Source organism: Penicillium arizonense (genome assembly GCF_001773325.1).
Source record: "Penicillium arizonense strain CBS 141311 chromosome Unknown PENARI_contig017, whole genome shotgun sequence".
In the NCBI taxonomy this organism is placed as follows: Eukaryota; Fungi; Ascomycota; class Eurotiomycetes; order Eurotiales; family Aspergillaceae; genus Penicillium; species Penicillium arizonense.
Genome location: NW_019173294.1, coordinates 532,921 through 548,386, shown reverse-complemented (window position 1 = coordinate 548,386; position 15,466 = coordinate 532,921). Strand labels below are relative to the sequence as shown.

Genomic DNA, 15,466 nt, shown 5'->3' with positions numbered 1-15,466 from the left:
TGACACGAAGACGTTACATAGGTCTGCCGTGTATCCAGTAGCCAGGTCAACTACAAGAAATATACGAACAACTGAAAATCGAGAATATATAAAAAAGGACCATTTCCCGCATTTATTGAACTGCCAAGACGAAATACCAGACAGGCGCAGTTGTACCACCAAGCCGTTAAGTTACTTTCCAGGATATATACTAGCAGATTGATGCTAACAACGCCTACATAGATGATGAACCTCTATCTCTGGAGCATTCTTGCTATCCTCCTGGACGTGAGAGCTCTCTCGATCGCTCAGGGTGTGACACCAACTATTAAATGTTCTTGTGCTGGCATTTCTGAACACTCGCGTTACGCATGTGATCATACTGGTGCTTCTTACGGTGAAAACGGATGCGGCTTTGCTGGTTGCTGTGTTTATGCTGGGGGTCAGCAGGCTAGATTTATTCAGGCTTGTGATTCCCTTGGATATGGATTCCGGCGCTGTGATGATTGTGGCTCATGCTGATTGCAATACTCGACCGGTGGAAGGATTTGCAGAGTGAATGTCTACGGATGCTCCAAGATGTTGTGATGGATTATCAATTTGCGTGTCCGTACTTGCGTCTATGAGAGTCAGTGTATATGATATGGTCAAATTGACGCTCGTTGTTTATTATTATGTTCTAGATCGTGCCGAATCATGAAAAAGATACAGTGAAGATAATATCTGCATCAAGTTCGTATGGCAGAGTTGAATTGCTCCCATGCAAAGTTGTAGAGGAACGGTAGGGTATCTTTCAGGTAATCAAACCTTCCAAAAGATGGCCAAGATGGCCCACTATTCACCGCCGCATTGCCTAGGAGCTGATGATCTCACCAGTCTCACTGACAAGGTGGGTATCAACCTTGACGGGACCCTCTCCAACGGCGGTCAAAATGACACGGCTCACACCGTCCTTCAGAACTTCGACGGCGCGGGAGTCAATCCGGTCCAGGGAAACTCCGGGAGCAGTAACGTTCGCAATTCTATCGTAGAAAGCACCGTCCCAGCCCTCAGTGTTGGGGCCGAGAATGGCCTTCACGGTTCCGGCAACGAGCTCGGAGTCCTTATCCTCATAGTAGATGACGGCATTTGGACCGGCATCGAAGGTGTAGGCAGCAACTGTGCGGCCAACAACACGGTTAATATCGTGCACAAGGCGGACAGCGGCACGGGAGACGTCGTTCATGTAGAAAATAGGGGGCCACGAGTCGAGGCAAGTGGCGTGGAAGGTGTTGGAGTCACGCATAGTGATCTCGGCAAAGTCAGGGAAGTTGCGGTCACGGATCGCAGTCTCAATGGCGGCCATGCGTTGGGGAACAACATTTTGTGCTCGCTCGGCGAAGAGAGCGGAGGTCCCGACGGTAGTCTGCATGCCCTCTGTGCTAGGAACATCCTTCTTCTCGGCACTGACAACGAGGACCAGGGCACACATCTCAGGCCAGTGAGATGCGGGGGCGACTTCCTCAGCCAAGCTGTCACTGCCATCAGCAAGCTCGCCGGTGCGCCATGCGACGTAGCCACCCATCAGGGAGCGACAGGCAGAGCCTGAGCCCTGGCGAGCAATGCGGCTGAGTTCCTTCGGGGATTGAGGCAATTGGTAAAGGTCGGCAACGGCGCGGACTAGAGCTGCGAATCCAGCAGCGGAGCTGGCCAGTCCGGCGGCAGTGGGAAAGTTGTTCTCGGAGACAATCCGGAGAGGGAATTTGGAGAGAGCGGGGAGAGAGGAGTCGGCATCCTCGAGAGCTTTGCGATGGGCACGAAGACTGGAGATACAAGCGAGGGTGCGCTTGGAGGACCGGATATCCTGCGGCTTGCCGTTCAAGTTCAGGGTGTCCTCAGCTGGGAAGTTACCAGAGCAGGATGCGGTGGTCAGGGTACGGAGAGAGCGCTGAGAGAGGGTGACCGAGAGAGAAGAGTTGGTAGGAAGGTTAAGAGTAGTATCACGCTTGCCCCAGTATCTTGATGCTTTTGTTAGAGACATGGGAATGAGGGGCAATCGAGATCTACTCACTTGATGACGGCAATGTTGACAGGAGCGGTGGTGGTAGCCCGGTAGACGGACTCGTTAGAAGATGCCATTGTTACTTTTGACAGAAAAAGAGAAATTGAGGAAATTCCAAATGAACAAAAGGGGAGAAATGGGGGATCAACGTTAATATTGTTTGGGGCGGTGAGGGCAAAATTATCTCTAGTTCCTACTGATGCGCCGATAAATCATCCACTCAATAACCTCCAATCATTCAACGATGGGAGCCGGGGCAAGTACTCCTGCTGCAGAGCCACCTGCAACATGTCCAGTCGACCACAAGACTCGTGAGATCTGGCTACAGCAAAATGGCAAATCACCGCATCCTTCGGACTCCGAGGCACCTGCCGATCAGGGACAAAAACGCGCCAAATCGCAACGACCACTATCAACAGATCGCGAAGTGAGCACGATACCCCGAGCTGGTGATTTCAGCGCCGACAGCGCCTGCCCCGAGGCCAAGAAGGGAACACCATCACCATATGCTGCCTCGCACGGCAGCCCATCCAATGCCGAATCCGAGACTGGCCGTGACGAGGCTACCGGCAACTGGATCTACCCATCCGAAAAACAGTTTTTCGAAGCCTTGATGCGCAAGGGCAACACCCCGGGATCTACCGAAACCGCCTCGGAACTTGCGACCTCCGTGGCCTCGATCATTCCAATTCACAATGCCGTCAATGAACGCGCATGGAAGCAGATCCTCGAATGGGAGAAAAAGGGCCCCTCAACAGACCCCGGGAGCACGAAGTGCGGAGGACCCAAATTATATTCCTTCCGCGGACTTGGTGTCGATCCCCAATATCTGAGTCCGCGTGCGCGGATCAATGGATGGCTTGGCTACCAGCATCCATTTGATCGACATGACTGGGTTGTTGAACGGTGCGGAGGCGAGAAGATCGAGTACGTGATCGATTTCTACCAAGGGAAGCCAGTAGGAAACAATGGAAACTCGGGTCTGGCAGCCAATGCCGGTCCCGGGAAGCTCAGTTTCTTCCTCGATGTTCGGCCCAAGTTGAACACTTATGAGGGCTGGAGGTTGAGGTTCAACCGCTTCACTGGCCTATGAACATGCCACTGGAGAGATGGGATAGTCTCCCGCTGCACATAGAAAGGCGATAACGGAGCATAGGCAGGATTTGGGACCCGATTGGGTGTATTATGCATGTATAACAACATTGACTTTTGTACGATATTGTGCTAGAGCATTGAAAGTCACAATGAATTAAATGTTCTCCATTCCATTTACATTGAATGTTGCAAATCAATTCGTAAGCTAGAAGGGCGAGTTGCTGAACCAACAGAACAAAAGTCGAAGAGGATTATGCAAGAGGGATATCGTGCGCATACGTGACAGGGTAGAAAGACAAGGATCGCATGGTTGAACGGAAAGCAAGAACGAAGGGAACCATAAGCACACAATTATCCAAGGACGATCGCAAGGACGATGATAAGAAGGATGACAGCAAGAATCACGAACAGACAGCATGCCCTGTTGCGTGCATTCTTCTGATATCTGCTGGCACTGCGCAGCTCGACGTTGGCACCCCGGGTGTCTTGAGTGACGTTCTGGACATTCTCACTGATGATATCCAACTGACCGCCTTGTTCGGTGACGATGTGAGCAACATCTCGGAACAGCTCGTTCAGTTCTCCCACACTCTGTTCAATGTTCCGGATCTCGGTCTCACGCTCGATAATAAGGGACTCCTGGAAGTCCACCTCGCCCTGGTTGGCCATACGATGCTGTTCCTCCAATTGCTGTTCTTGTAATTGCACATCGGTGTCGATTAATGGTTGCTCGCCATCTTCGACTGCCGTACGGGCAGCAGCTGCCGAGGCACGCTGTTTCTCAAGCGCCCGGCGTTGTACTGTTTGAAATTCATCCAAGGTGGCCTTAAATTCAGACGATAGCTTCTGTTGTGTCCACTTCTGGGAGGGCTGGTACAGTTGAAGTCAGTATCAGACGTTCCAAAAGGCAGGGGAATGAGTTGAGCCTTACATTCACATCTTCCCAGGTCTGGACCTTCTTGATCCCTTCTCCTACATCCTTGAACCCCGCACGGGTCTCCTCCAAGAGATTATGAACTCGCTCGCGCACACGTTCGGTGTCTCGCTTAGTTCCAAGAAGGGCGATCTGGTTAGACAGGCGAGAAATATTGGAAGTCAATGTAAACAACTGATCAGAGAGCGTCTCAGCCAGATGATCGAAGCCCGGATCGTCGCGGTATTGCGGGTCTTCATCCCTGCGCATAGTGGTAGGCTGCGCCTCCAGCGAGTTGAGGCGATCAAAAGACATGACAGCGATACGTTAAAGTAATGAGTGTCAAAAATGAAGGTAGAAAGAGACTGGATAAGAAAGCAGCTATCTGCAGGTCCCTGCTGCCTTCGCCGGCAGACCGCCCTCACATGACGTACCGTAACCACTAGTCTAAATGAGGTTAGTACTATGTGGCTCAATGTTCGCTGTGCCACATATCACATGACTATTGTGGCTGGTGTGTTTTGATGCCTCAAAATATTCCATCATTGACTTGGCCGTTAACTAACTCCGACCAGCTCAACCCAACCCGCTGTCAGCTGTGACTCTCCGTCAACATTGTCACCGGCTTGCCAATTCCACCCTGCAGCTCCAAGGCTTTTCCCTAGGATCGTCGCTCTGACCATGCTCTAATCTTTCTCACATTCTCTTTCACGAGCGCATCCCACCCCAAGCTTGCATCATGGCCGCTGTTCGAACTCGGCCGTACAGGCGAATCTTGACTTCGGCCTTGCACCGAAGATTTGTCCATGCGTCTGCACTTTCACTACTAGTCTGCTATCTTGCTGCGATTCTCATTGGGAATAAATCATCCTGTAAGTATTTTCCAATCTTATGGAGTCGAGCTTCGACGCTTGGTTCGTTGGTCCGAGAGCGCACATTGCTAACAATTTTGACTGAAACAGGGCTTTGGCTATGGTTTCCCATTGGCACTTGCGGTATTCGAACCGCAATGCTCTTCCTTTCCTGCCTCACCGTCTTCGTCCTTCGCGTCAGTCAAATGCACATCGGTTCGAGAACGTCTGCCTCGTCATTTGGCATTTTTAAACAATTCACTTTATTTCAAATCGCGCAAACTTTTGCGTGGTACATCTTCTCGGCCTGGTGGTTCACCCAGATTTATATCTGGTCGTCTTCGGCGGATACTGATCTCCAGCTCGTGAAACGGGGGAGGTATGTTAAATGTCTTCGGATTATACAAACATTGGACTAATGAAATTCAGGGTACCCGAGCGAGTGACTATGAACGAAAGACCAATTTATCTTCATTTCTACCACTTCACCCTCGCATGTGTACAGGCAGCGTGGCACCTGTACTCCGACTACGACCGTGTCCCTTTGCCCATCGCGGACCGAAGTTCCAGAACAAACGACCAGCGCATTCACCCGGTACAGCAAACATCGAAGTATCTCCAGAAAACTTGGTTACAAACATTGCAAGATGGGGGTATCAGGAGTACGTTCGTCGCAGGTGCTACTGTTCCTGTGTACCTCATCTTTTTCCGCCAGACTGTGTGGAGCTGGTTTTTCGCCTTCGCCCGGACTTATGCGGACTTCCCAAGGTCTGCAGCCGATGTCAGGGGCTTCTTTCCTCCAGATCCCATCACCACGTTCCTCCGGACACTGTACACGGGAGCGCTGCTTGTTATCCTCTGGGAAACCACCAACCTCTCTTTCTCGGTGTTCATCGGCAAGGAGCCTCTGAAGCGGGGCCAGCCACTCACGACAGACGCCAAAGATCCCAATGGCAGCCTCCTCAATGGTCTCAACGCAAAGAAGGAGATTGTGAAGACTTTCGCACTCTGGGAGCTCGGGCTGATCAGCCAGCGCAACCCCGAGCGGCGCAAGGCGATTTTCAGTGAACTTGATCGCGAGAAGGGTTCGACTTGGAGTCAGGTTCTGGTTAGCCTCACTGATGTCATCAAGGGTGTTACCGTCCGAATCGAGCAAATTACGAAGCCCGCTCCCGTTGCCCAAGCATCACCGCAGGCCAAGCCATCCGATCCTGTTCTTCAAACTCTCCCGCGTCTCACCGAGCCCCTAAAAGACCAGAACGTCTTTTCTGCTGTCCCAAAGGCTACTTCCCGACAGGACAAATTCGGCGATGCGTTCAGTTCAACTGCGAAGTCTTTTGGTCAATCCGAAGACTGGACTCCAACTGCACGGGCTCGAATGCGTGATGCTTTTAGCCAAGCATCCTCGGCCGTGCTTAGCCCCGAGCGGAAACAGAGACTGCTCGGTTCTTCCGAGAAGATAAAGCTTTTGACCGGCGGTCCCTCTACTACGCACAAACCCGAGGACATCAACCAGTTACTTGCACGATTTCTTCGTTCGCCTATTGGTAGACCGTTCCAACAGACCTACGCCAAACGTCTATCCTCGATTGTTCTCGGTGCCCCCGTGTCTTCCTTGTCTCTTATTGTTGATGCGGTGGAGTCGTTGACTAGACTCCTGACTGCCAGTTTGGCTGAAGACCCGTATGGCAAAGTCCAGGCCGACGTACCCCCTACAGTGCGTCTTCTTACTGACACCATTCTTACTCTGGACACATTTGTCCACCAGGGTGGTTTGGATGCTCACTGGACAGATGTCGACTTCCCCTCCTCTAGCGACCCTACAGCGCAGGCTAAAGCTCGCCAGGTCCCTGAGGTGGAACTCGTGCTTGACACACTCCGGGGTAGTCTCAAGGACCTATTGGCAGCCTTCAAGCCTTACTTGCGGGATATTGGTGTCGTGGGCAAGGATTTGAGGCTGGCAAAGGAGGCAGCTGCCATTGACGCGGAGGATTCATTATGATCAATGCTCGTCGTTTTTGTTCAATTTCTTTTCTAATCCTCACTATATTTCATGATTGCTCATACAAAACCTCATGTATTGTTCTCGGTAGTATTGTCCGATTTGGTCTTAGTGGACAGATGCATGGTTTGGCGTTCTGTCAAGATGGGCGTGGGTGTGGGCTGGAATACAATTCAGCTTAGTGAATCAATACCTTTGCTTCCATTAATAAGATCACCTTCATTTCATCCCAATTTAAGTTTGTATAAAGTTCCCTTTTCTATAGACATAAGGTGTTGCTTTAAGTATGGGTCACATGACGGGCATTTCTTATTCAACGCCTCAACAAGCCATCGACACTTGTCGTCGAACACGTACCAGAGCAGCAACAAGGATTCGAAAAGTATTCGAATAGCACGGAGAAGTCATCCATCCTTGAACCATGTCATTGACCAACGTCTACCATGTGCGTCGCGTGGCGGATACCTCCGCAAAAGCGTGCCTGATCTGCTACAAACCGTCAACCAGCGTGATGATCACGCCAGACAACAAGGTACGACGAAATAGACATCCTCAGTGAAGAGAAGAGTTCAATTATTGCTTTCCCAGTCAAACTGCCGATTATCATGCACACAAGTGGCTAATTCACCCTCCAGGACTTCTTCTACGTGTGCCCCGCACATCTGCAAGACAAGCACTTCTGCTCTCCAATAATCGACACAGAAAGCCAAGCAGCACGCGCCAAAGAAGAAGCAATGGCGAAAGAAATTGAAATGGTCAAAAAAGAATATGAGGAGAAGCAGCGACGAAAGAAAGAGCGCGAAAAGGAGTCAAGCAGAGAAGATAAAGAGGACAAAGTCAAGAGTAAAGATGAGTCTAAAGACAAGGACAAATCCAAAAATTCAAATACGAATGACGAAAAGGAAAGGGATGAGAGGGTACGTACCTGCAAATGTTGTATGATCGTGCTAGCTGACTTTGGAAGATTGCCTCTATTCAGGAAGGTGCTGGAATAGAGAAGAAAACGAATGATTCACCACGAGTTTTCGCTTTGCATAAGTATGAGATTTCGAATAACCCTTAGCTATGATATAGCCATTGATTTCGAACAGGAATTTCTATCAGATGCGTATCGACCGGCAACGCAACATCGAAATAGCGAAGCGGAATCAGGAAAGACTGAAGAACCCTTCGTTATTTCCATCTGTGCCGTCAGGAAATCCTTGATTCTCTGGGTTTCTATTAATTTACGTGTTATCATTGCTACTAGATGACAAGGCCGATATGCCTGTTACATGATCAACAATCTCTTAGATCAAACTAGCAAACGAAGTTCTTACTCCAGCAGACATGGGTACAATACCATCTACATTGGCTGGCTGCCGATTTATATCAAACAACTCAAATACTGACGATCCTTCACCTCGATTTATCTCGACAGGGTTGCGGAAACCAACGGATGCAACCAGACGGGAACTATCAAATCATTCAAATCATGAAATTTCCATTCCATCACACCTTGACAAATACTCGACCCCAACCCAACCGCCGGCACAATATCCCTCGATTCATACTACATCTAGCAAACAGCGGTTACCCAAAATCGTGACGTTGTATTGGCCCCAGTCCATGCGCGGGGCACCGTTTCTCGGGCACATGTACAATATCCCAACACAAATATCTGAAACTAAGCTGGTGATCCTACAGGATGCACAGGCCAAACCCCAAACTCTATCCCTATCCATTCCTCCCTATTTCACCCGCGTATTTCTATATACGAAGCCCCCAATTTAGATCAAGCAGCCTAGCAACATAAATCTGTTCTCGATTCCCGCCCGGGCAAACAAAGATATCCCTCACATACGCCACAATAAAAAACCACTAGGCTTCAGTTGACCATCATATCTTATCCTTCGCAGAGTGGGGGTAAATAAGCACTAAAGCGAACCCTGCTTGTAATTGAGGCGAAGCTCACGAACCCCTCCTGGAGGCCATGTCAGCCCTAGTAGGCTACTACTACCTTCTTCCCTAGCTTCCTTCTGTGGAACCGCTAGTACTGTACTGCAGTGGCGTAGCGTGTAGGCCGTCATGCGTGTGAGGCTTGCGCGTTTTTTTCGGGATGCATTGTTCATCATGTCATGCAAGGTAAGTTGAGGTTGGGTCTTGAAGATGATTCATTTTCTATTCTTAGTGTTTTACGGCCGGGGCTTGCTCCGGTTTACTGTGTAAGAGGGGCTGTGTAGTTTTGTAGTTTTGGTTTTATTCTTGATTCTATACGGAGTTTCGAGTTTGGCTTTGTTGGCTAAGGAGCACACTATGGTTTTTGATTTGACTGTAGTCTAATTTTGCAGTTACCACAGAGTACACGAGGAGTTTACGGGTTTGTTGCCTGAATGCTAGCTAGTTACTCGTATCCTTATTGGTATCTATTTGGTTGGTGGTTGGCTAATGATCTCCCGTCTTGATCATATGCGCAATCCCCGATATTGATTATCATACTCCAAGCCCCTCATCTAGACAGCTAATGTTAGTTTTGCTTTGCTGGTTTCATATGAAAATTGAGCAGCCTGGCAATGCCACAATCTATAATTAAGTATATGGCATGCGCAGAATGACATATGTCTCTCATCAATGTACCGAAACAAAGTAACTTGCCGGATCGAACCCGTTGCTTGGGTGCTAGTTGGCAGGTCTAGATAATGGACACCCCTAGAGAGACTAAAAGCCGACTAGGACGGCACTATGTACACTAGTTGCTTTTAGGTTACTCGGTAGCGCGAAACTGGAATAATGAATCAAGGCAGACACAAATGCGCAATTTGCATAAAGGCATGTGAGTCAGGTATTTCGCTACAGTAAGTTAGTCAATGGTCTTTTTTAGACCTGCGTGTGCTAAGGTTGAATGGTCATTTGAAATGAGTAAATCCCCTGAGTTGTTCCAGGTTATTCTATTAATACTTGTGACCTATACCTGTAAATATCTACTCGGCAAGCAAGCAGTGAACGAAGCACAGGGCTGAAGTAGTACACCGTAGCCATGGACAAGAGATGCCAACAAATAATCAACAAACCAATCAACACCCCACATATAAACCCTAGGCAAAACGATTGTATCAGACCTCTCTAAAGTAGAGTAAAAAGAAAGAACCAATTCGATACATTATCAACCCAATCACAACCAAAACCAGTACCATCACCAGCGCCCGACAACAAACCAACTCACCAAGCCCGATCCCAGACAAACCTGAAACAAAGTTGCATAGAAAAAAACACCAGCGATCGACAAGCGATCCCAACCCCATTTAACGCCAAACTATGTAATGACGCAAATAAAAGGCAAAAAAGGATGTGTATCCGTAGCCTAGCACCAACCAGCCCAGACCAGACCAGATAGGAACTCCACTGGGAGCTCCCCCCTGCAAGGCAGTGCACTGCCCCACCCCCACCAGGTAAAAAGTGACTGCCAATCACACGACACACTTAAGATACCTGTATATATGATAAAACAATGTATTGAATAAGGTATAAACAGTAGAACAAAGAAATAAGTAGTCATATCTAGATATACCTGTAAGAATATAGGGCTACACACACACTATACCCAGACAAACAAAACATAGTCAAAAAATACAGTAACAAACAAACACAGCACATACGCGTAATCCCAATACACCGCTCCAACCAATCGGGCCATGGAGGAACAGACCCGCTTTGCACAGCCTCCTTCTTCAAAAACCTTGGAAAGTCGACAGGGGAACTGAATTTGTTTCTTTGGCGTTACGCTGATCTCTGCTGACAGCGCTTCATGCTGTGGAGAATGCGTTTGTGATCTGGGTTTTTGGGGAGCCTTGGCGCGCGACTACGTCTTTATAGGCTTGATCTTATTCGTGTATACTGTACATAGTATTCCGGCAAGGCCACGGGTTAGGGATGTACTTGTACTTGTTTCATGTTAAGGGCAGCCCTAGGGTACATAATAGGTATATATACATACATGCATGATTCGAAATAGGGCTCTAGTTGCGTGTCTCATATCGCCGACGTGCGGTGTGACTCCAATATCTGGAGGTGGGTTTACAAGGTTTGCTTTGCTTTGCTTATTTTGCCTTGTGGGACGATGAAGATCGGAGGCGGAGGCGAAGGTGGCATGGCATGGTTCCACTGTGTCTCCTTCGCGTGTATGTTTTTGACTTTCGGTGGGCTGATGCCTTTAATTCTCCGTTATCAAGGAGACACGGAACCAGGGGCATGTCAGCAGAGCCGCTGAGTGTGTTGCCTAACGTGTGCTTCTAAGTTTGTGGCTTTTTGTAGATCATTGGACAGGGGAGATCTGTCAGCTTGGGTACTGTACAGGATCTGGTCTGGATGGTTTGGAGGCGGTGTTTTCCAGCCTCAATTTGAGATGAATGCCTGTCTGCATATTTAGGTTCATTGGTATCTGAAAAGGGATGCTAGGCAAGGCAGTCGTGTTTTCATGGATTGCCATTCTCCGTGGGACGCGCGGGAGGCCGTGAAATGCTTGGTTGCCTTGTTGGCAACCTGGATGCCCAAACTGCGAGTTTCGTGGACTATCACGCCCACCTTGGGATATACCCCATTAATAAATGACAAGACCGGTGAAGGGGTTCCGGCACATGATGACAAGAAACAAAAACAAAACCATGCAACAAAGGACGAAGTGTAGAACAGAAGTTGGGTGTTAAGCTTTCATGATTCGTAAATCTATTTATGCATATGATGTTCGTCACCTGTCGTCTCATAGATTACCACGCCCATTATCGTTAGATTCGGGAGTCCGCATGCTCGGAGGAAGACGGATAGCAGGGTTAGCTCTTGGGCCCTGGGCAACGTTGACTTTATTTGCGATGTCAACCCGCGCCTTGGCAAGACCGATAGCAGGCACAACCCAGTGGTTACAGCTGCATTGCATGCCCTGCCATGCGAATTTGCCGATATTAGCCCCGCAACCAGGATTAGGACAAGTCAAGCGACCGGAGAGGGGAGCATCATCGGTATGGGCTCCATATGTTGCACCGGCGGCAGGCTCGGATGCATCCTCGGATGGGAAGAGACTCGGGCGCATCCACGTCAAGGGATGAAGGAAGACATGGGCGCAGTCGGCGGACGGGTTGATCTTGGCGCTGTTTTGCTTTTCTTGTTCATGCGGAATGATGAATGGGGTCGTTGCCAATTTGCGTCTGTGGATATAGGGTTAGCGGATTTGGTCCGTGTTTCACTGTAATAGTAAATCTAGATCAGGGGCGGGAACTAACCTGCATTTCCGGCATTTGATCTCAACTGTTTGACCGGTGCTTTCCTGGGATCGCATGGGTTGTTCATCTTCGAATCGCACTGACTTTAGCTCTGGGGCTCGACCACACGCCACGCTTTCCTCGACGTCGCGGCGATATAGCCAGCGCTGGTACAATGGATGCTCGGTGACATCATCTGGACAGCCCATTTCACGATACAGTTCGAGCTGCTCCATAAAGCCATCGTTAGGTTCACAGAGGGGCCGGGTTTCGCGTACCAGCGCAAGGGCAGACTGCGGTGTGAGCGCCCCGGGCTGGCGGTGGAGCAAGTAGGCGATGCAAATGGTTGCTGAGCGGGACTTCCCCATCGCACTGGATCGTCACATCAGCCACTGTACATCTTTCCATGTCGAGCAAGTCTGATCTGGCTCGGAAATGCCCAGAAAAGGGCGGAGCATGCATCTTGGGATTTGCAGGAACCTCCAGCCACGTGTAGATCGCAATTGATGTACACGAGATGACGTAGGAGGCACGAAGCCACAGGTATAGCCCACATCCCTGAACGATAGAGGGACAGCTGGAGAGCTGAGGGAAAGGGGAAAGACCAATAAAAGAGGAATTCGGCTTGTTTTGACTCACCAGTGTACGAGTACGCCGCCACCGGTGTCCAGACCGGCTTGGATGAACTTGATGGCCGCAGGGAAATGTTCCAATAGATTATCGTCATCAGTATCATCGACTCCTATAGAGTAATGCTCATAGCCCTCAAAAGTCTCCTCTGATGGGTTCAGCCGTAGCACTGATAGCACGTGGGAGATATCTGCTCGACTCATTGCTGCTTTGTTTTTCAGGCAGAATATACTATATTTGGCGGGTTAGAAATGTAAAACAAACTGTCAAACACGGTGCTGGCAGTATCGATCGCCAGCCCCGCTTTGGATATATCTGTTGCTGTAGTATCTAAATATCAAAGTGAGACTAACCCGCCGACGTAGATATTGTGGCCTTTGATTTGATTCATGGCCATTTTGAAATAAATGCTGCAACTGGGCAGCAGAGTGAGAATGTAGAAGACAGAAAGAGAAGATCAAAAAGAAAGTAGAGAGAGCTTCTAAGAGTGAAGTCTGTAACTCTTCCCTACTTGGACAAGGCGGAGGTTGAGCCTCGGCGCTGCCAAACTCAGAAAGTTCTGATAGGGCAAGGGTATGACAAAGCAGGTGACATTGGTGCCTTAGGCAGAATTTTGAATATCCTTTCATTTTATATTCTGTTAGGCTAAGCTTTGTGAATGAAAGAGAAATTTCGGCTACTTGCACTTTCGTGCTTTGATGTTGAACGGTGACTTCTTTGGAAAGATTAGACCTGTAAGTATAGGTTGACTAGCACTCCAGAGTACCCACTGTATGAGTGGCTCCACACTTTGGGGATGGTTTTGTATACAAGCCCATCTACTTATAGTCTGTTCGCGCGATGGAAAGGCCTTATACAAAATATGATCCTTCAAGCTACATATACGCTCTCATTTATTTCAGCCAACTACCCCTCTTTAATAATATAAGGCGTGTAGAGCGCTCACCAATCTAGATCCCTCACCGACGGGCCGGCCACTGTACCGTCGTAACGCACACCTACAACTACACGCAAGCACTCAAAGCACAAGCATAATTGGATAGGGAAAACACAAGAGAAGTCTAGCCTAGCGGTTTACGCCGTAATGTGGAGCGCGGTTTATCCCCGACACACATCAAACACTGAACCTCACCGTGCTCCGATCTGATTTGTTCCAACAGCTGCAAGGGTCATCACAAAGTGAATGAAGGGCGAAGCCAGTGTTAGACTTGCCGCTGGGAACCCACAGGCTGACTGGGGCCGGTATTAACCGTGGAAGGATAAATAACGAGATGTGACTCGAAGCCATATACGGAACACAGGGCAGCCATAGAGGACCAGGCGTCGCGTCATACCCTGGACTACAGGTGACATGCACTGCTAGGCTGCAGCCCTCTAGGGCTTAAGGCTGGCTGCGCCTCAGGAGGTGATGCGGTTAATTGCACCCGATCTTCTCCAGGGGCTGCTGACAGGCTGTATCATCCCGGGTACGGAGTACAGGGCGCCTCTAGATGCCTCGTGCCTCACTTTGGAATATCTACAGTGGCCTCTCTGATCATTTCCTGAAATGAGGTGCAGAACAGACGCACTGCGATGGAGTCTAGAGCTTAGCCAGAGGGTGGTGACGTCTTCAAATGGAGAGGGCTTCTCGCCTCCTGGATCCCAAACTGGGGCTTGACGGCGACGATCGAGGAATAAGAAACTTTATTGCACAAGTGACTATCCCGCCACAGCGGTTCAACACATTGAAGCAATGCAGTGTGGTGTCGTATTTGCCAAGTTCACTGCCACTCTCGAAAATTGAGTCTGTGGATACTCCGTACTATCATACCATGTCAAACTACATGTACTGGAGCCTAGCTTTTCAGAAAATCCATGATAGGCTGGGTGGAGATGCCCACCGTCAGGCGATCTGATATTGAATACAGTACACGCCCGTACAATGAGAATAGGGCTTACTTTGTGCTTTGTACGGATCTCAGAAACCCCGTTACACCCCTAGCACTAGCCTACGTACTACAACTGGTTTAGCGAAGCAAGATCCTTGGAAAGGAAGACGCTCAGAGGTTTTTGTTCTGGAAGCTCTGCTGGTGTGGAGACCCAGATTACTCATCCTTCCCTGCAGCGCTGGAAGGTTTGTTCCGACGTTCCGCTTTCTCCCTTACAAAGATCAGGCCAATATCTGGGAGATTTTCGGGGAAATCACACTTCCCAGAGCAAGTAGCATGTCTCGAGAATGTTCACACAAGAAGGTTCACACCCCCTGCGCCCAGAAGACAAGCCGGCAGTGTGGCAGTGCATGCAATTTTAGGCGCCAAGTGGAGCGCACTAGCAATCAGTGGGTCAAAGTCCAACTCGTTGTCTGCTTTTTATGTGGAGGCAAAAGAATGTTCTCTCAAGAATGTTATCCGAATAATCCGATTTGCCTGGGTCCTGACCCCGTATTGCCCTATATACTTCGTACAGTTCAAGTAGGTACTCATTTGAAGAACATTTCATGAGTTCATGAGAGCCGGGAGATGTTAAGCCTAAATGCCAAGACTTCCAAGTCCCCGGTGTATATTGTCACTGGCTGAAATTCTGCTCGAGACCCTGCCAATCTATACTTCATTCTTACAGAGGCGTGACTCCGCATTTGTGCCCCTCCCTCTTTTACAAGTTGGCCACCGCTAAACCATGGTTTTCGAAGGACGTGTCTCTCCTTGCCATAGTCGTTCCGACCCGGTTGCTTTACCGAAAAGGGAT

General features: G+C 49.2%; 6 protein-coding genes across 6 annotated transcripts; 3 read left to right on the top strand and 3 right to left on the bottom strand.

Moving 5' to 3' along the window:
* Positions 1–832: 832 nt before the first annotated feature.
* mvd1 (diphosphomevalonate decarboxylase MVD1) lies at positions 833–2,097 on the bottom strand (the record flags this gene model as incomplete). The annotated part of the gene is made up of 2 exons (XM_022634234.1): positions 833–1,976; positions 2,030–2,097. The coding sequence occupies 2 exons, from the start codon at positions 2,095–2,097 to the stop codon at positions 833–835; spliced, it is 1,212 nt and encodes a 403-aa protein (XP_022485896.1).
* A 167-nt stretch (positions 2,098–2,264) lies between these two features.
* PENARI_c017G05896 (cytochrome c1 heme lyase CYT2) lies at positions 2,265–3,113 on the top strand (the record flags this gene model as incomplete). Its single annotated transcript, XM_022634332.1, has 1 exon — positions 2,265–3,113. The coding sequence occupies one exon, from the start codon at positions 2,265–2,267 to the stop codon at positions 3,111–3,113; it is 849 nt and encodes a 282-aa protein (XP_022485685.1).
* Positions 3,114–3,466: 353 nt separating this feature from the next.
* Positions 3,467–4,343, bottom strand: PENARI_c017G03281 (SNAP receptor PEP12; the record flags this gene model as incomplete). The annotated part of the gene is made up of 2 exons (XM_022634284.1): positions 3,467–3,985; positions 4,047–4,343. The coding sequence occupies 2 exons, from the start codon at positions 4,341–4,343 to the stop codon at positions 3,467–3,469; spliced, it is 816 nt and encodes a 271-aa protein (XP_022485828.1).
* A 424-nt stretch (positions 4,344–4,767) lies between these two features.
* PENARI_c017G11205 (nucleoporin NDC1) lies at positions 4,768–6,881 on the top strand (the record flags this gene model as incomplete). Its single annotated transcript, XM_022634433.1, has 3 exons — positions 4,768–4,900; positions 4,991–5,258; positions 5,309–6,881. The coding sequence occupies 3 exons, from the start codon at positions 4,768–4,770 to the stop codon at positions 6,879–6,881; spliced, it is 1,974 nt and encodes a 657-aa protein (XP_022485773.1).
* A 421-nt stretch (positions 6,882–7,302) lies between these two features.
* PENARI_c017G08482 (AAA-ATPase Vps4-associated 1 family protein) lies at positions 7,303–8,087 on the top strand (the record flags this gene model as incomplete). The annotated part of the gene is made up of 4 exons (XM_022634380.1): positions 7,303–7,413; positions 7,517–7,798; positions 7,846–7,919; positions 7,973–8,087. The coding sequence occupies 4 exons, from the start codon at positions 7,303–7,305 to the stop codon at positions 8,085–8,087; spliced, it is 582 nt and encodes a 193-aa protein (XP_022485875.1).
* Positions 8,088–11,616: 3,529 nt separating this feature from the next.
* dspC (dual specificity phosphatase YVH1) lies at positions 11,617–13,139 on the bottom strand (the record flags this gene model as incomplete). Its single annotated transcript, XM_022634428.1, has 4 exons — positions 11,617–12,058; positions 12,134–12,484; positions 12,752–12,973; positions 13,096–13,139. 4 exons carry the CDS (start codon positions 13,137–13,139, stop codon positions 11,617–11,619), a joined length of 1,059 nt encoding a protein of 352 aa, XP_022485754.1.
* Positions 13,140–15,466: the final 2,327 nt, after the last annotated feature.